We start from the raw sequence: 20140 nt of genomic DNA on the forward strand, positions 1-20140 counted from the left end.
TTATTGGACAATTTGCTAATCAGGCATTTAAACTATCTTCAGAGTCATCTACTGTATAGGTCTCATCATGTTGTTCTTGTCTTACTGGCATTGCCATTTATGGACACAGATAATAGAGTATTAAACTATAAGAGTACAAGATGCTCCTATAAAAACAGACCAGAAAGTGCATCACTAAACGCTGGCACAGTCTATATTCACTGTAGAGGCCCACACTGAGGTTTCATGGGGGTGAAGGGGAGAAAAAAACCCCCACTGCACCTGATTCATCATTAACAAGTTTAATATCATATCTGTATTTTCACTGTACACAAACAGAGACACCATTACTAGAAAAGTCAGTGTTAGCTTTCCTTAGTGTTTGGGCAGACAACAGAAGAATCCTTTTGCAGGAGGTCTGTTCAGGACCACAACAGCAAAGACCTGTCACCTACACAATATTATATACATTTGCAATGACCGTCTCCCTTTGTTCCTACTTGAATGTGTAGTTCTCCTGACTATCAATAGCTCACAGCTGGTCCACTCTTGTGATATGATTGAATTTGCCAATTAAATACTTATTAAAAAGGCCTGTTATTTATATATTTATTTTGTATCTATTTACAGCGAGAATTTAGTCAAAGGACTTTCAAAGTTTTAAGAACTTCCAAAAGTCTCCCAGATTGATTTTTTTTCTTATCTCCAGGGGGCCTTCTTATTTCACTCATGTTTTTGTTGAGCCGACAAGATCGTTTTTAGGTCCTCACACAAATATGGAAAAAATACAACTGCGGTTCAAAAAAGTTTTCTCTTCAACCACTATTTCAAGATCAGCGTCAGAAAACTCTTCTGTGTATTTGTGTTTGCAGCATCCTATCTAAAAATTTCACACTCGTTGTTCTGTGCAAAGAGAACAGGGAAAGGCGAGTTATTCCAAACTTGCAGCTAAGCCAATATCATACTTAAGCAGTCAGACTTCAACGAATGAAACGTGTATCTTTCAGACTTACAGCCTTTTAATTTGAAATTTCCTCTTTTTAGTCCTTCAAAGGATAATAACTGAGAATTGGAAAAGATATGCTCCTGATTTTTCTAACTCAGAGTGCTGAAGCAATGATCATTTTTACAGTGAGTTAAACCTGTTTGGATGTTCATGCAGGCACTTTACTGTGGTTTAAAGGCAGACTTGATGCAAATCTGATAAACTGCAGCTCGGCTCATTTGTGGGTTTATCCTGCTAGATGGAAACTTTTTCGGTAACTCTAAGTTGTGTACTGCTGACAGCGATTTGCAATTGCGTGAGCTTAGAATTATAAGGTTCTATCTCCATTTTTTTCAAAATTGAGTTTTTTGCATAATATCATGCATTAGTGGTCTGTTAATGCCTGTGTGGTGTTATTTTTAAATTTTCAACATTTTTTTAATTAGTTATTCATAAAATAAAAAGGTTCTATCAACCAAAACACAAGCCGAGTTGGAACTTTGATGCTCAATATCTCGGAACTACCGAAAACGGAGATAGAACCCTATAATTCTAAGCTCACGATTGGTCTAGTAAATATTTCTCCTCATGTGACATCTAGACACCTGGACTGTGTAACTCTGGTGTCCCCAGTTTTAATCTGACTGGAGACCTTTGTCAGATGTTATTCCCTTATCTGATGTGCCTTTTCCCTCCCTGCTAGCTTTTCACTTTAAACAACCTTGAAGGGGAAGCTACACAGCTACACTCAGCTGACTCATTGCATTCAGATGCTTTTTTTCTTTTTTTTTGTTCATTTTATTTTTCAATTATTTCAAAGTGTTCATTTTGACTGACCTTTTGCTGCTTTTATTCTTTTTCTACTTTTATTAAAAGAAAAGGATTTTCGGACGAAGCTTCAATATTTAATACAATTAACTACTTTCTAAAGCCTTGGGGCTCAATGTCAGTCTTATTATGTCTTAATTGCATAATCGGAGCAGTTCAATTTGGAATTCCTGTTATTACTGATTTCCTTTGCACTGCCACAGAGGCATTCAGCAGGTGTTATTCATAACAGCACCTCAGCGAGTGAGCCACAATCCAGGAGCAGAAACGTCAGAAAGTCAGTATGACAGTGAGCACTTTGAGGGAGTAATGAGAGTTTGACTGTGAAAACCGTGAGAACTGCTGTCACTTGATTCCTAATCACTCCCAATTTGAGATTTTGATTAAATGCCTTCTACTTTGCTGAGCCATTTGATCATTGTATCCCTTATATTATTTGTTTGGATTTTTTCGATGAGCATCATGTTTACAAATGCATCTCCTTGCAGCAGGAAGCAGCCACTTCAGGACGCATGCATGAAATGCCTTTAATTTTGTGACTAAAGTGACAGTGATGGCATAGCTACACATTGATCATACCACTAACAGCTTTGTTGGCTGGAAAGGGTAGGAGAAGTTTGTGCATAGTAAACCATTTTAAAGTTATCAGTTTATAGCCAGAGTGGATGGGAAAAGGTGATGGGAGTAGGATATAAGTTAACAAATCTGACCATTTCATTTGAGTAAAAAAAAAACCTTTATGTCAAAGTGGCTGTCATCTACATAGTTTCTGGGTGGAAAGTGTCTTGGAATCAGATGTTGGGTCTCTCTTAGCACCACGGACAGCTCCTGGTGCTGAAATTGAGTTTCAAAAAAAGAATTAGCAGTTGCTTCACCATTATAAGATACAGAATTTTATTTAACTAGATTTCTAGTTAAAGTGTAGAAAAAAGTTTCAGTTTTCTCTGTTATTCAATCTTAGACACTTTTCATGGTTAGCAGTGAGACATGGTAGCTTTTATTGGACGGTGCTATGGTTCAGCACCCATAGCTAATACAGTAATACCTTAATATTTCATCACACAGAAAATATCCAGTGAAGTCCACATCTGTCAAAACTTAAAGTCTATGTATATTGCAGCAGCTACAGTATAATCTCAGCACACACAGTATACAAGGTCCACACACTGAGGCCTGAATCAAAACAAACTTTTTCTGCTACGAGTCTGACAGTAGTAACCACTCAGCCACCATGCTGCACAAATCTAAATGCAGTGTTGTAGTGTTTGGCTGAGACGTGGTGTGTATCATATGTGTGAGACAACACGATGACTGAATATTGATGGCTTCTCAGACAACTCTATCTTTTTTGTTCCCTCCCTCCTCTTTTGGTCTCTGCCAGGTTTCAGACAGAGGAGGAGAACGTCGTTGTGGGAGTCCAGCAGTTCTCCAGAGGCCTGTCCCCATCTGGTAGAGTCCGTCCCCTGTGAGGATCCCACCTGCTATTTGTGGCAGGTCCAACAAGAGGGAAGTTGTCTTCCTGATAAAGGCTCCTGTGGCCCTGGAACTGCTGTCCAGAATGTGACCTGTGTCAGCTACGAAGGTAATGTTGCTGGATTTGTGTGATCCAGTTTACACACACAGTTTACCGTTTATCAGTAATACAGTGATTCTCTTTTGTCCAGTCACTTAATCCTGTTTTTTCTCGGCCATTCAAGGTGTCCTTCTTGCAACTAAAGCCAACTTGAAGGTGCTTTTGTCAATTTGTAAAATCTGTTTACTTGTCTTTCATGGATTAAGCAAAAACACAATGGGCTTTAGAGCTACTGGCAGCTAATCATAGATTGAATTAAACTACAACTAGCTGTTAAATTCATCAAGGCTATATTAGAGCTACCAGTGCAGTGGTCCATACACAGTAACATTATCAATAGCATTGTGATGCATGAACTATCAGGTATAATGTGATCCATTGTACTCAGCCATGTCATTATGTTGGGTGATAGGAACACCGATGTTAACAGAGGATGCATTATTCATGAGGGACCATTGAGTTGCGCAGAAAACACTGACCTGATTAAAAGTCAGAATCACAGCTTCCTACAAGGCATTAATTGCTCATTTCCATAGATTATAAATCTAATTGCACCCTCTTTTTGCCTGAGTTTTATTATGCTGTCACAATGGATCATGTGTATGTTAATCAGGAGGGCAGAAGAGGGCGTAAATATATTAGCCAACGGGGGAGTCTAATGAATTTTGACAGGACAACTGAGCTTTGCTGGCTTTGAGGAAAAACTCTTGTGAAATTATCCGCGGTGGATTTATTGTTAGTGAATGCTGACAAGTTGTTCGCTGTTACTTCCTTAATTGGCTTATCGGACTTAACAGTCAAGCATGTTTGATTATTTTCATACATAGTCACAACAGTGTCAAGGCCATGTTGCTTAGTGATGCAAACTATTGTAAGGATCTCTGCATTTTCTTTCTCTATGGCACTGACTAAAAGCCTCAGTGAGCATGCCAGTATGAGTCCCATAGTCTCACAGTTTACACTGTATTTATGAAAGTCAGTCAAAGGCACAGGAGGAAAATTGTTCCCGTTTTAAAAAGGTTGATTTTGAGCAGCGCTTGACTGAATCTGACTTGTATCAAACCATAATTACTATCTTTTACTGTAATATCAAACACGACACACTAAATGCTAATGTTTCTCCCTTCTCTTTGATATGACCCATTGAGTTTTACAGACAGCAAATATAACATAGCTTTGTTGTCATGGTAGCAAGAAAAAAACACAGTAAAGGCTGTGAAATGGTCAAGGTTTGTTTAGGACCAGGAGAAACTTGAATAAAAGTTGACAAGTTTTTCCTCAGGGTTAAAGGACTTTCTTCATGTTGGTTAGAAAAAACACACACATGGATAATCAGACTGGCCCAGGAAACAAACAGCAGTCTCCTGTGTTTTGTCAAGTCATCCATCCATGCCCAAGCATGCCCAGATGTTCTCCTGGCCATTACAGAGTGCTGCAACTCAAGGAGAGATTGTGACCATAGTTTCTGCACCTTGATGCATACCAAAACAAAGCCTGTAATTTGAGTTTTATGAATAGCTCTGATAAAATATAACAAACAAATACATATTTGGCAGGTTGGCTATCGTTGTGACTAGGACTTCAAACTGCTGCCAGGTGAACTTTACTTTATTCAGATAAAATGCATCATACACTCATTACACTTGATTAAACCAACATCACGTAATGTTCCGAAACCCAGCGCTGCTATTTTTGAATTGTGGGCAGGTGGAAAAACAGATAATTGGATTGACAGCATAAGTCTGTTCCTAGGTTCATTATTTATTGTACAAACATCCCTGTGACCCTTTTTCATGGTGCTTTTGCACACACAGAATATATCTCTTGTTGTTTTCTGTTATGCTTGACATAGAAATTTTGTAGACCTTGGAGAAAGCAGTCACTAATTGCCCGTCTGTCTGCACATTTAGTCTCAACACATTCAAGCTCTTCTTCCCTGCTGCTACAAAAGTAAAGATGATGGACACTTTGTCTGTGCAATGCTGAAATTGGAAAAAGGCAGGAGAATATGTTTCTCTCCGGGGAAAAATAAAGTTGAAGCTTTTGCCAGTCAGGAAAGACACTGAACTAATTGTGTTTCAAGTCTGTCAAGGTCAGGGTTTATTCAGAGTCTCTAAGCCCCTAAAGATTCCCAATATCAAGCACAAAACATGAAGAATACATAAATTTCAGCACAAAATTAAAATGAGATATTGAACTGGATTTTTTTGCATGCTAGCCTGACCTTCCCCCCCTCTTCTCTTATGTCCCTCAGGGTGAATGAGAAATAATACAATAGCCAAATAAAGAACATCGTGGCAGTAGGTCTTACTCAATACCACTTTGTGTTACAAGCATGCTCTTGGCATTCTGTGCAGGTAGAATATGTATCAGGCCATTGGCAGGTCATCTCCACTCTTTGACATAACTGTCTACAAGGTTCAGTCTGTATTTTCCATTTGTCAAAACAAGCAATGGGTAAAATCAAATCATGAGGGGAAACAATAGTATCTATATGAATTACTCACTTGTCCCCTTTTTATCACTGTACGTACATATAATGATATATTACTTTGGAGTTTGACCTCTGAAGTACTTAGACATTTTTTTCACAAGCTGAGAAACTCATCTTTGTTGAACATGACGTTTATTAAATGAATACCATTATTTCATCATGTTGTCTTTTGTTTTTACATTTTTGTCTTGGTTGGCTGGCCTTTTATACAGTTCCAACTTGTTTCCTAATACTCATTAGGGAATATGGTACACACAATAGGTATTGAGTAATGCTGTCCAAAATTATATTTTCCAGAAAGAGGTTCTAAATGTTGACTTATGGCCAAGCTGTAGGTGAAATACATGAGCTTTGTTTTATGCGTTTAAACTTCTAGGAGCCTTGTTGTCGATTATCTTTTTACAGTAAGTACCCAGCTGTGATTATTTGCTGTTGGCTGATGTTTGTAGAAAGGTCAGTTAAGGCCGGGTCTTCCATCCTTCCACCATCCATTCCACATTGCTCCATTGTTAACACGCTTTTAAGTTCTGAACATAAGAATAGCTGACATTTTTTTTTTACTTATTCAGTTTGTCAATGTATTGAGCCACGTAGAACAAAGATTTAGAAATATTCCCAGTGTGGGTGCTTTGAATGAAAATATCAAAAAGAATGAAAAAATAAAAATAGTCTTGAGCCAAGAAGACAATTGTCATTGATGTCCCTGTGTTACATGTAGTCTGAGTGAGGGAAAGAGGTGGGTGAACTGGCAGGTACCTTTTAAGATTGCAAACTTCAATGAAGTGACATTTGCCTCAGAGCTATTCAATGTTTTCTCCACTTTACCTCCTGATTGAGTAAGCATTTGCTTTCCAATTTCTCAGCCTATAACTACTTTTGCATTTCAAGCCTGGAAATTCATGAAGTAGAGAAAAGTCTCCGTCTGTAAAGACTCAGAGACAGCAGATTTTCAGCTGTTTATCTGATAGGGATTTAAATTATTATCTGTGGCTGCTGAAGTAATGAGAAAACATCCTCTACCACTGATACACCAGCTTTTATTGCTTAGTAAATGCATGCAGTAATTCCTAAAACTACTCAGGTATGGATGGAATGGAATAGACTGGCACAGGGGGGTTTAAGGACATTTTTGGGGCTTAGCCAGGAAGATCATCCATCCACAAATAAATAAATAAATAAAAATCAGAGGGAAATGCATCAGTGTGTTGCAGCACACAGTTTGGATTATGTTTATCTGTTCCTGGCCACTGCTGGTCCACTTCAGCTTCTGTAGTTAAGACACCGTCCTCAAAGAGCACAGTACGTGTGCTTATTGCTCCTTAGCAGAAATCCACTGCAGTTATAGTACATCAGTCACACATCATGTTGTCAAATAGTTCGTATTCGTGTTAGTGTTAACAGTCATTGTGTTAATAAAATATGTGTGAGAGTGCTGATTGGTTGATGGTTCTGGCATGATTGTGAAGATGCCAAGGTGTAAAAGCAGGTCCGCTAGCAAAGGTGAATTAATTAAAACTGAGATTTTTAGCTCTGAGTTAAAGGTCTGTGTGGGGAACAGGGTTTGATTTGATTCTTACTTGTAGTCGTTGCTAATTAAAAACTTAGTTAATAAGAACTGGAATTTGGGTCTGTACTTGCTATCAGCAGGGTATCAGATAGGCATCTGTTTTATGTCTTTCAACTTGACTGGGTTATGACTAGCCCAAGGATGGTCTTTTGGTGACAGAGAGGGAGGTTATTTTATTCAGTTAAAACAGCCTTTAATTAGATCTCAAATTTTAGTGCAACATTGCAAATCAAAACTATAATCATCTATCATCCTGCACATTAGAGTTCTGAGCTACACAAAAGTAAATTAAGAGCAAACTAGAAATAATACGTCATCTTGCACAGCTAATGAGCTCTTGTTATATTCCACAGTTATTTTATTCGGCTGTAAACTACAACAAAATAAAAATGGGACTGTGTTAGCCTAACCCAGTGGCTTTTTGCCCCAGGCTTAGTAAAGTTGTTTTGACAGCTCCTACTGCTCCCACTGCTCCCACTCACTGCACAGTGACCATACACACCTGGGTGGTCAGTGCCATTTCCAGAACTATCTAACAACCACAAGCACACGCTGGTTCAGACATGCTGGGTACAGCTGTGACTGACAGCTGACATGACAGGTCTGAGCTCTTCTAGATGCATATTAGCTTACTTCTCCAAACCCACAGAGGGTCTGACATCTTTGAACCTAACGATAGGTCAGCAGTATGGTTGCCATCAACCTTACTGTGCTACTGGTCAGCAATATTCTGGTTATGATGATCTCAGGGAAACAGCCGGTGAAAACTTGGCTGTTTCACTGTCACCAATGATGAAATTCTGAAGTTTGGAAGTTGAAAAGCTATTATTCCATAATGTGACTGTTGCACGAATACAGCAAGAACTTTATCAGTGACCCAGCCTAGTTTGTCAGAGCCCACTCACTGTGATTTTATCCAAATGGCCTGGTTGTTTTTGCCTGCCAGTTTTGTCTTAAAAGCTGCCCACACGGAGTTGATATGATTATTAACTTTTAAGCAAAGACTTCCCTTTTTTCTTTATCTCCTGAATAATAACAATGAAGAAGGTTAATTGGTGGGTGGGCGAGCAGAATAGAAATCATGTTGAAATAGCATGCAGGAGGCAGTGATATTATATCTGAGTAAGAGCCCCAACTACAGATCCCTATATTAATAATGCAAAAGGACCCCTAGGGCAGCCATCTATTTGCAGAGCCCCCCACAGCACCCCCCACATGTAGTCTCACACGTACAGTTACACGCATACACAGGATGTAGGTTTGGAGTCATGTAATTTATCTTTAGGCACCGTTTCAGGCAAAGCTTTGAGAAGTTTCTGTTGGTTTTGTTTGCTAATATATTCATTAGTCCTGTGTGATTTTCAAGCAAAACAACAATTGTATAATTACATTTTGCATGTGGTGTAAAGGGATAGAAAATACCCTGACTGATAACAATAAATACATCTAAACAAAATACTGTATGTAAATACACCTCGAGCATTAGGGTCGAGTTTTCCATGACAACCCTGTACTTATCTGTACATCTGCTTGATGTGAACTGATGTAATTGAATATGTGTCAAAGTAGCCATAGGCTTTATTCAGTATTATTCTTTCCTTTATAGGGATTAACTGCAGCTGGGGCCTGTTTGTGCCCTGAGCCTCGATCACATCAGTTTGTGCTCTATATTGTGACACAGAATATAGTGTCAGCGCTGTTGGACCTAAACCAGTCACAGGATGTTGCCGACTCTCATCATATTACTGTTATCTCTACCTGGAAGTTCAATGACGGTTCAACTTCCATACTGTGTAATAGATAAAAGTGATATTGTAAGGTTTTGGATGGATTCTGTGCTGCCTCTAACAATGGATTTTCTCCACTATAACAGTATGTAGCAGGCAATGACTGACCATGTCAGGAAAAAAAAATATGTTCCCATTAGATAGAAGGGAAGTTTGATATCACTTAATTGGTTTGTTTATGTGAATTATGAGTTGGTAACAACAGAACCATATATGGAAAATGAATACAGTATCTTTTAATGGCATTTCTATTACAATTTCACTTTGCAACGCTGTACACAAAAGCATATTCTTCCTTCACAAAGTGCAGCAAGATATATTTAAGCAATATCACACGAGAGGGAGTGCTGTTGTACTGTATATCAGCACGGCTGTGATTCGGTCGTAGGCACGAGGCCGCCGCAGATAATCACACCGTGCTGATATACAGTACAACAGCACGACCTCGAGTGTGATATTGCTTTTATACAACAGTGCTACGAGCGCATTTTAGAACAGTAATAAACTACAAGAGATTATGATTTGTTTGTTTATTTAATCATTTATTTAGCTCCGCCAACAGAAATAGTTCCGCAACTGGAAGGGGCTGTTGCCAGGCAACACTAAACATTTCATACTAGCTTGCTACTAGCTACAAGCTTTTCCACCGAGCTGCTTCCAGTGCTGGTTCTTAAGTTTAAGTTAAGTTAGTCTTTATTGTCTCCCTTGGGAGAAATTCGTAGTGGACAAACCAGAGACTCTGTTTCTGAGCCCGTGTCTGATTAGCACCGGAGCAACAGGACCAGCGTGAAGACATACAGAGACGTTATCGATACCGTATTACATTTGTTTATCTGCTATGTAATCAATATAAACACAGTTGAAGCTAGTAGCTGAGCTACGTGGCTAACAACAGCTAACGCTAATATCAAAACACATCGCCGTCAAAACGTAGTTGCCCCCGCAGCGATTTTTTTTTCCAGCCGGGTTTAGTAGAGATTTATCTCCAATTAGACGGACCAGGTCAGGTCCGGGTTTTAATGTTCAGGTTTATAACTGTAGTAGCAGCAGAGAGATGGGGCAGCTCCTGTAAGGGGAGCGTGGCTCTGACTTTTTAGCTCCTGTCCAGCTGAACAGCTGAGTGATAATAGTCTGCGTTCGATTGCACTCGGAACTCGGAAAGATCCAACCTCCAACTCGGAAAAATGCAATAGAACGGCCCTTGAAGTCGGAACTCCGACTCGGGAACTCGGGTTGGATCCAAGCAGCCCGAGTCGGTCGGAATTACGTCACAGCAATATGGCGTCGCACACCGCGAGAGGTATTTATTTATTTAGGCTATTTATTTTCCAACCTAGAAGGGAGAAGTTGTGGAAAAGGGAATATAGCCTAGTTCCATGCGTACTGCAGCAAGAGTTGAATCTGCACAGCTCGCTGTGACACATGCAGGATTCCCCTCTCTGGTGCGTTCAAGACTGTGTGTTGCAGAAGTGGCGTTTCTATTTCTCTCTCTCCCCCAAGCAGCTAATGTTCTTCCCCAGCAGTACTTTTTGATGCTCGAAAGATATGAGCTTACTGTGGCCGGCCATGTTTTCCGAGGTTGCGCAATGAAACGTATTTACCTCGGAAGTCGGACTTTCCGACCGGGATCTTTCCGAGTTCCGAGTGCAATCGAACGCAGCACCCAGTGCTGTTATACTGTATATCAGCACTCATGGAACGTCTCTTGTCCAATCAAATTGCTCGGTTGGGACCGGTCGGAACTAACTGTTGTATAATACTGAATATATTCGGTCACATTTTTGTAAAAGTAAGGATAAAACCTCTGACTGTTTTCTTGTCCTGAAAACTTTAGGTTTGGTTTCTGTATGACAAACTGTGTCCTCCTGCCTTTCCTATAAAGGTAATGCCAGCCACTGTTTTCTATTTGAAGTTCTTTTTTCTTTCTGGGTGTCATTGTTCATTTCCACTTTCCAAGGGCAAAAGGGGTCTTATTCCCACAACTTTAACATAGAAACAGTATAAATAGTACAGATATAGTGTTGGCGTCCGACCCTCTGAATGTAGGTGAAAAAGGTTAATTCACAGCTTCAATGGCAAAAAATGTGTTTCATGTTATGCGAACAGTGTAATTACCTGGGTGGGAGCCATGGTGAGCCGAAATAATGAATTCCCACACAGATTCAAGTCTTACTGTCAGTTCAAACGGTTATGTAAAGTATCAGCACAATTCCTATTCAAGTGCTGCAGCCTCCAGATCTCTGCTAAGTTAGGTGCCCTTAGAGATATATAATTCTAAAACATATCACTGGTCCCACAGAGGAACTTGTCTTAGTTGTATTCATTAAATTCTGGTGCTTTTTCAATACTAATCACAACTCCCCTTCTCTACCATACCACAGACATATTGTCAATACTCAATGGAAATATTGTCATTTACATAATTTGAGATATTTGTTGAATTTCAGCTGCAGAACTCTCCACTAGAATCTCCACTAATGAAAGTAATCATGTGCGCCATAAAATAGCCCGTAGGATTTCAAGCAGACTGTCGTCTTCTGGTGTATACACGCTGTTACTTTGATGGCTGAGAATCTCTGATGCTCACTTTACGGGTGAAAAGAATTTCAGACTCCCCAAGGGAGTCTTTCACATCTATGGGATGGCACAATACCTAGGTTTGCTCTCTTCATTGACCTCCTCTGCATCAAGGGTATTCGCTTAGAGTAGAAGAAAAAAGACAAATTGATAACAAATCTGCCCTGGGGTTGTTATTGCTCAGCCATATTCCGTGATGTAGTGACTGAGTTCACCCAAGTTAATGATACCGCTGTGTGAGCGTAAATCTGAAAACAATGCTTCGGCGGCTGCTGGCATTGCTTTGACATCAGGATGGCATCCCTGTCTTTGCAATTGATCTCTCTCTCTCTTAGACAGAGGCACTTTGCACTCTACTACCTCAGGGCAGGGTTCAACCAACAATACAAGAAATACAAGAGAATTTTTCTTTTACCAAGAGTATAATTCAGTCATTAACATTCATGTAAAACCATTTCCCCTAATTCTAGTGTGTAATCACACAATAGAACAGTCATTATCATGTGCAGTAAAAAAGAAAAGGCTGTGTCTTTCCTTTGCTGGTTCCTTCCGAAAAGAGAGTTAACTGAGAGTGGTGATAAATATTTCATAACATGGCTCCAAGTTGAAGGCTGAAGGATAGCTTTTAAAACTGTCTCAGAATACCAATGGGAAGACCTGATAATTTCCCTTAAATAAAATGATATTTGTGTTTGACAGGATTTTTCTAACACTTAGGAAGGATGCCCACTTATGCTTGATGTGAATCTTTTATTGAAGAGGAAATCCATTTGCCGCTAAGGATCAAAAGCACTTTGCAATGGGCAAAGGTTAAATATATAAGAATCAGGAATTTTAAGGTTGTTAATTAAAAAGAAAAAAAAAATCATCAAAAGATGCATCTTCAATTTGCTGCTATTAACAACCATGTGGTCGTTTTATACTTCTATTTTCCCATGTGCTGTATTTATAATCTGATTACATTTGGTAACAAGGTCCGTTCAGAATATTTTCTCATGTCACACCTGCACACTTCCTCAAGCACACATTCTCCTCTGCTCTTGAAAAAACATGCAGACTTGAAAATGGAAGAAAGTAGACAACTGTGAGAGAAGTGCAGCATGTCAAAGTAGCTGGAAACATACTGTAGTTCCAGTCGTTGCACTCCATGTGAACTGTATTTTCACTGAAAGAAGACCTGTTCATATCTGTCTAATGTAATCCAGTCATCTGATCATGTGAGATCAAGATAGTATAGCTTGTTGTTACACATAGGGCCATTCTATCTGTCACTTAATGCAGGCTTTATCTCTAGATTTAGATTTTTAATCCAGTCTTAATCTGTATTGGCCCAAAGATAACGACAACAGATTTTAGGATCTTGACTCAACCCTGATGACTGATGTTGGCTTTTCATTTTTATCACCTTGTCTTGCTCAGGGGAAGAAGTGCCTGTCACCCACTGTGCAGAAAACCCTCCAACCACAAACGTGACCTGCGAGGTTGCTTGTCCTGCAGACTGTGTGGTCGGCTCCTGGTCCTTGTGGTCTCCCTGCTCACACAGCTGTGCGACCAAGACCTCGGAGGGACGACAGAGCCGCACTCGCACTGTCTTGGCAATCCCAGGGAAAGGTAACACACATCTCCTCTGACTTTTTTGTCTTGTCACCCTATGTTTATTGTTCTTGTCTCCGTGCTTATTGCATCAAGAGCTTCACAGATATCAGGCTTCTGTCTTACAAAAACTATTGAAAGCAATTCTCAACTAACTTAAAATATGGTAATTAAAAGGGTGGGGCAATGCAAGTTTCGACCGGTGCAGCCTGGCGAACGGTCAGTTTGGCAGTATGGTAGACTGCAGTGCGCCGAGATGGGTGTGGCGGCGCAGCAGGGGGAGGTGTCACAGATTCAGCTTGGCCTAGTGGAAGTTTCGTGCAAAAAAGTTGCGCAGAGGATGCGCCGAAAGCTCCCCACCTCAAACCTGGTCTACTCTCGGCGCAAGGCGAAGTGCAGCCGACGCAGTGGTAGATTGGCTGACTGGCGCTTAGTGCGCACACGTCACCAAGACCTCACAGGCAGGTTTCCACAGTTTCAGGCACATTTAAATGCAATAAATAATCACAACAAACACTATTTAATGCAATTATCTGAATCAGCACGTGAATTTATGTCTATACAGATTGTGTGGAAACTCCACCTGAATTAACACAGCAGGGACAAACTGGGACAGCTGTGGATGTCCCAATAGCAGGACTGTGAGGGTGGATGACTGCATGTCGCTGCCGTGTTGAGATTATGCATTGTGCTGTTGTGATGATCGCTTTATTTATTTATTTACTTATTAATTTATTAGCAGGCGAGCGACCGCGTCGTCACGCATAACGAAAAACAAAAAACAAACAAACTATCATTTCTCTTAGCCAACCACAACAGCCTCGGCATCAGATAGTGAGTATATAGTCTATACTCAGCATCTCTCATCACAGAAAAATAAAAATAAAAAAGAGACGGACAGACAGAGAGAGAGAGACACTCAGCAATGCCTCCTTTACGCTGAGATGGTGTTTGTTTATGTTGTGACCTCTCATCTGTCTTACACAGGGTTTAAAAACTAAATGTGAATTTCTTTATTAGTTTATTAGTTGTTGTTTTTTACACTTGGCAGCGGTACTCAGTGTATCAGGGCAAACCTGATTAACAATATTAGTAAACTCCTTATTCAGTCACCATGTTGAAGTATAAAATGACAAACTTGCAGTGCGCAGCATCGACGCAGTTAAAGGTGAGGAGAGGAGCTCATTTGATTGTTGAAGATCCGAATCGGCTGTGTTAATCCCACTTCACGCCTTTCTCTCCTCCTCCTTTTTCCCTCCCACCTTGTCTCCTCCCTCTTTGCCGTGTGCGCCGGTAGGAGGGACGAGGGGAGTGCCCGTCCCGTGCTGCGCTGCGCCTAGACTGCGCCTCGTCTACAAAACTAGGGCCCTGAGCCTTTACTTTGGTTGTTATTTCTGTACACTTGGACATTTTACATCGGAAACATTTGAGTTCTCTCTCTGCCCAGTGTTTTCATGCGCGTTTCAAGTGTTGTTTTAAAGTCAGACAGCAGAGCCTTGGCAGCCAACTACTAACCATTAATCCCTGTAACCAAATGCATATCTGCAATAACAGCTGATGAAAGAATCTCATAGCTTAAGCCAGGTTCCACGCTGTGTTGCTTATTGCCATGTTGCTGGTGATCTGCTGGCTGGCAGGGGTTTATGCGGGTGTTTGTGTGTTTTTCCGTGTCGTGCTGTGTTTGTATTCATATGCCTGCATGTTTTTAAGAGTGTATGAAAATATGTAAATGGGGGGGAATACAGAGGTGTTAATTTGATAGTGGTTCATCTAGCCTTTCTGAGTCATAGTAAACTTTGAGGCACTAAACCACTCTCCAGATGACACCTACGCTCTTGCTGCAATTTAACTATCCCTTGTTTGCCATTTACATTAGACAGTCCTTGCACTGGTCAGTGTAGACTCACTGCACATTAAGTATAGTGCTCTCTAAACACCACTCAAAACATGGATGCTCACAGATGGTTTTCTAGTACAGGTTAAGTTCAAACATTTCAAAAAGAAATGGCCTGAATTGATATTTTATATATAATGTACTGTATATATGCATATAATACGCCATTTACATCCTCACAACAGCATACACAATACAATGAGACACAGGTTTTCAAATCAAACTCTGATTCCTTCCTGTTCCTGTTATATTCATTGGACCTATAAACAGGGCTGCACCTGTGCAACTCGCAAAGCTGTTTATTGCCTATTCATACTTAAAATTGTGCCACACACGGCCTAACAGTCCCACATTGCACCTCTCTGACCACTATTTCATTTCATTTCATTTCAAGTCTGTAATGATTTTTAACTGCTCCCAGAACTGGTGTGGATTCATTTCCGCCGGACCTCCGCAACTTGTCTCCCACCCCACGTTTCCTGTGTGGTCACTGTCTCTGGATGTCTTTACCCTCATGCCTGGAGACTGTGTGTCCTGACTCCTCTACCTGCCAAACATGCCCACTTTAACCTGCCTCGCCCACGAATGAAACCATCCGAAAGCAGTGTACTGATCTCTGGGCTGTTGAAAGAAAATGGCATAAAATCTGGGACCAAGTTGACCTGAAGGGCTGTCAGTCACTTCTATCTTGCTTTTCATCCAACAAGTACTCCAAGTGCTGCCAAAACCACTTTTTACAATGAAAAGAGTTACAGTACCACATACTATTTTTTCCACCACCAAATCTTTTCTGAATCCCCCATCAAATGCAAACTATTGTTTATCGGAGACAACCAGTCCTCCCCTGGTTAATGGTACATCACTCACTCACCCATTTCCTTACTTTTGTCATCTATCTGAAGTGCAAGGCTTAAAAAGTGTAACCTGTACCACATGTCTCTCTCTTCCATCCCTCTCACAAGGAATGTTGTGCCAAAATGTCTGATACACAGTCCTACTACATGTTCACTCCACCCCGTCCCCAGAGATCTCCTCCAAGCCATGCCCTCCCCCATTTTTCCAGCAATCACCCATGTGATAAATGCTTCACTGGCTTCAGCATTTCCAGCCACATTCATTGAGGTTCCTCATAAACCAATGTTTTGACCCTGCTTAAGTTGGGCGCAGTCGACTACACTACTTCTGTCCTTATCTAAGTGTAAAGTCAGGGAGGTTTTCAGGCAGGTCTCAGAATTCCTCTCCTTGATCCAAATCAGTGGGGGTTTAGGAGTGCCCACTCCTCTGAAACAACTTATTTCCCTGTGACAAGACTGAACTCTTAATCCCCTCCCCAAGACTAAACGCTCAAGTGATCCAAGCCAATCAGCCTCTCCCAAACATCAATACCAAAACCACATCTTAATTTCTTATCAACCAAGGTCACAGTAATCCTGGGTTTGATGTTTGATTACCACCTGCTCCTCTCCGACAAAGTTGCATCCATTTCCAGGCAAATAAAAAAAACAGGAACTTACCAAACTAGGTATGCCAACCACCTCTTGGTTGAGGCCACAGTCATCTCTCACCTTGACTACTGAAATGCTCTCCTGACAGGCCTCCCCTCACACACAGGGAAACTGTTGTGGCGGTGTGCCTGGTCTTTGATCAGTCTAAAAGTGCACATGTCGCTCCACTGCTGGTCAAGCTACACTGACTACTCATGGCCAAATCAAATTCCAGTCACTAATGCTTACCCTCAGAGTTTTTTCTTCTGGGTCTGCACCCATCTATTACAACTCAATCATACAGGCTTATGCTCCTTTTCAGCTCCTGTGTTCCTGTAACTAATGCCATTGGACATGGCCATCCCTGCACACAGGGTGACCAGTGTCTAGACCGTTCTAGTTCCCCAAAGGTTGAGCAATGCTGCCAAATGCTATCAACCAAATGGGAGGGGTGTTTTTTTCTATCCTTAAGAATTTCTTGAACAGTTATCTTCTCTGACGGTATCTCATTTCCTTGAAGACCCTAATATGCCTAGTTAGCACTTATAGGCACTTTTGGTGCACTTTACTGGATGTCTTTACATTAATTGAATAGATTTTGTACTTTGTACTTACGCCATCATGGTCTAATTCTGCACTGAAACATTATTATCTTTTACTTTTAAATCTACATCTACACATTTGACAGACACTTTTATCCGCTGTGATAAGTCACAGCGGATAAAAGTGTCTGTCAAATGTGTAGATGTAGATTTAAATTTAAATCTAAAATGCACTTTAGGACTATAAAATTGTAAATACAAAATAACAAAACTTTTTTTTTTTTTTTCCATTTTAGATTTTCCTTTTTTCCTTTTAGAGCCACTTCTTTTTTGGTAATAGACACAAAATGCAAGATATTATTCTCAAGTACTGTATTATTTTTAATTACTACTGTCACAAAATATAGATTATTAACTCTGTTAAGGAATTGTTCCACTGTGGTACTTCACAGATTTGCTGCCTTCAGTGTTACACTGAATTGAGGTTGAATATAGAAGTGTTTGTCCACATGAGAACAATATAAATCACAACTCCTGCACAGTAAGCAGGGACTGTTGTGATCTGGGCGTTGGCAGTGTTTTATTTGGCCTGTGAAGCCTGTTGTATTGACCTGAACAAACATCTATTTTGTTGCTCAGCTGCCAACTGCCACCGATGAATGTTCGCATTTGTCTTCCAGCCACTCGTTATGTGAAATTTGTTTCAGTTTTGTACGTTCTCTGCTCAATAACACTAGTTTTTAGCTTGCACATGAACATCTGAACACAAACCAAGCATATTGTACGTAATTGATCAGTTTCATACACACTGATACACTAAACCCTACAATCTTAGATTTTCTCAGTATTAAGTTTTGATTTATGTTGATTTTCAGAAGGGAAGGAGTGTCCAACAGCTCCAGGCCTGGAGGAGTGGAGAGTCTGTAACGACCATCCCTGCACAGCATTCTACTGGGAGGCAGCACCCTGGGGTCCCTGTATTGAGGAAACCTCAATGGATCTCAATGGAACTAACTTCTGGAATGGGACCCCTATCTGTGCCGTGGGCGTCCAGATCCGCAAAGTCAGCTGCACCAAGATGAACGTTGGACCCGTCATTAATAAAAGGTACAATCTCTGACTTGACATTAGTTTTCACAGGTCGAAATAAGGTTGCAAATATGTCATGCCATTCTGTAATATTCCCCTCCATTTGTTTTGGGGCTTAAGTTTAATATTTTTTATTTAGCTTTTGATATGGGTCTGCACACCTATACCGTACTTACCTGCTGTCCATGTTGAAACTTTCTATATTATATCTTCACAGTTTTGTGTTTGTCTGAAGGTATGATAATACAGGCATGCTTCTCAAAGTCAATACGTTTCTACCTTCTTTTTTCCTTGTTTACCCTTGGTGATATCTGCAAAAATGTGTCCACACCTTGGTTGCATTAAAACATGAACGAATTTAGTTGTTTTTTGTTTGGTATGGTGAAAACTAATCCTAGCATCCAGCAGATGACATATTTCTTTTCACTGTAGTAATCTGACCTCATGCACCTGCTCACAAACAAATGAGAAAGGAATGTGTTGTTTTCAGCAACACTTCATATTCTTCTCAGTCGGAACATGGACAATCGGCACAATGGCTTAAACTAAATAAAATGTCTGTTCTTGAGTCTTTTTGCCGGTATAAAAATGTCTCTTTTAGCTGGATATTTTCTTTTTCTGTGCCAGTGTGAAGCTCTTGCTTTGCTTAGGTTTAGATAGCAGAACATGGGTTCAAAGAGAAACAAATGGTAAATCATGGTAGAGCAGCAAAAGAGCTTTGTAAAATCTGGGACAAGAGTTGAGAAGTGATCATATTTCTGTTACAAAAAAACAAACATTTACGAATACAAGACTCCATTTTCCAAAAGACACCTATGCTTTTATTTACTGACAAATGACCCAGAGGACTTGATGCACTGTGAAAGTATATCTCTACAGCTTTGTACACTGAGCTCTTCTACTGTGCTTTCTGCTTGTGTTATTTTTTTTCATTCTTTTGTGAACCTGAGAAATTAATTTTGCTTATGTTCCACCATTATCTACTCCTCTTTCAGTAATACCATATACTGTAGTATGAGCCAATGTTAAGAGCTTCTGTGCTCTCACTGTAATGATGTTATAGCCTAGGAAGATAGATTTATAAATAATTCACAAAGTTTGCCCTTCTTTAGCTCGACATACTATTGGCAAAGCCATAAAGTGGATTATGGATAGAGACTTTTTTCTCATGCTTGTTCCGTCTTCCACTATAAAGGCTTGAATGAAAACTGTCACTTCTGCTCCACCAACAGATCTCACCTTTACTCACTTCACTAATCACTTATGTAATCATTTAATGGAGTAGCACCTAACACATAGCCCTGCATGGTGTTCTTCATAATAGTTGATTTTGACTGTCAGTAACAAGTGATTGTGTGTTTATTATGCAAAGATGTGAGTGTGTAAGACAACATCAAGATTTGGTTGTGGATGCAGATTAGGCATAACTTAATCAAGTTTCATGTGGCAATATCAATATCAATACACAAAACACACTTGCCCTGTGATATGGTTTGCAAAAAGGACAAAATCCAGCTGGATAGGGCGGTGTAGACTGGTCTGTATCCATTACTTCAATCCCAGTTTATCTTACTCTAATTGAAATCTGTAATATAAACCATTCCTTTCCTATCTGAGGAGCAGATGTGCCCGAATTTATTTGATGTTGTGCTTTTTAAGAAGACTCACTTCAGTCACCAAACATCTGAACATTTTATTCTTAGCTGTAATCTCCAAAGTGAGCAGAGGCTTTATAAAAGTTTAGTGGG

General features: G+C 40.1%; 1 protein-coding gene across 1 annotated transcript in view; it reads left to right on the forward strand.

Annotated features, from left to right (window-relative positions):
* The window catches only part of thsd7ba (thrombospondin, type I, domain containing 7Ba), a 214034-nt gene that overhangs the window by 124393 nt on the left and 69501 nt on the right, over positions 1 to 20140 (forward strand). Inside the window, exons 8-10 of the mRNA XM_085764206.1 lie at positions 3174 to 3374; positions 13210 to 13401; positions 18179 to 18410. Of these exons, the coding sequence (XP_085620332.1) occupies positions 3174 to 3374; positions 13210 to 13401; positions 18179 to 18410 (625 nt within the window). The remainder of the gene's footprint in view (positions 1 to 3173; positions 3375 to 13209; positions 13402 to 18178; positions 18411 to 20140) is intronic.

Source organism: Trachurus japonicus, chromosome 21 (assembly GCF_045865225.1).
Source record: "Trachurus japonicus isolate A0001 chromosome 21, Traja_1.0".
Classification (NCBI taxonomy): Eukaryota; Metazoa; Chordata; class Actinopteri; order Carangiformes; family Carangidae; genus Trachurus; species Trachurus japonicus.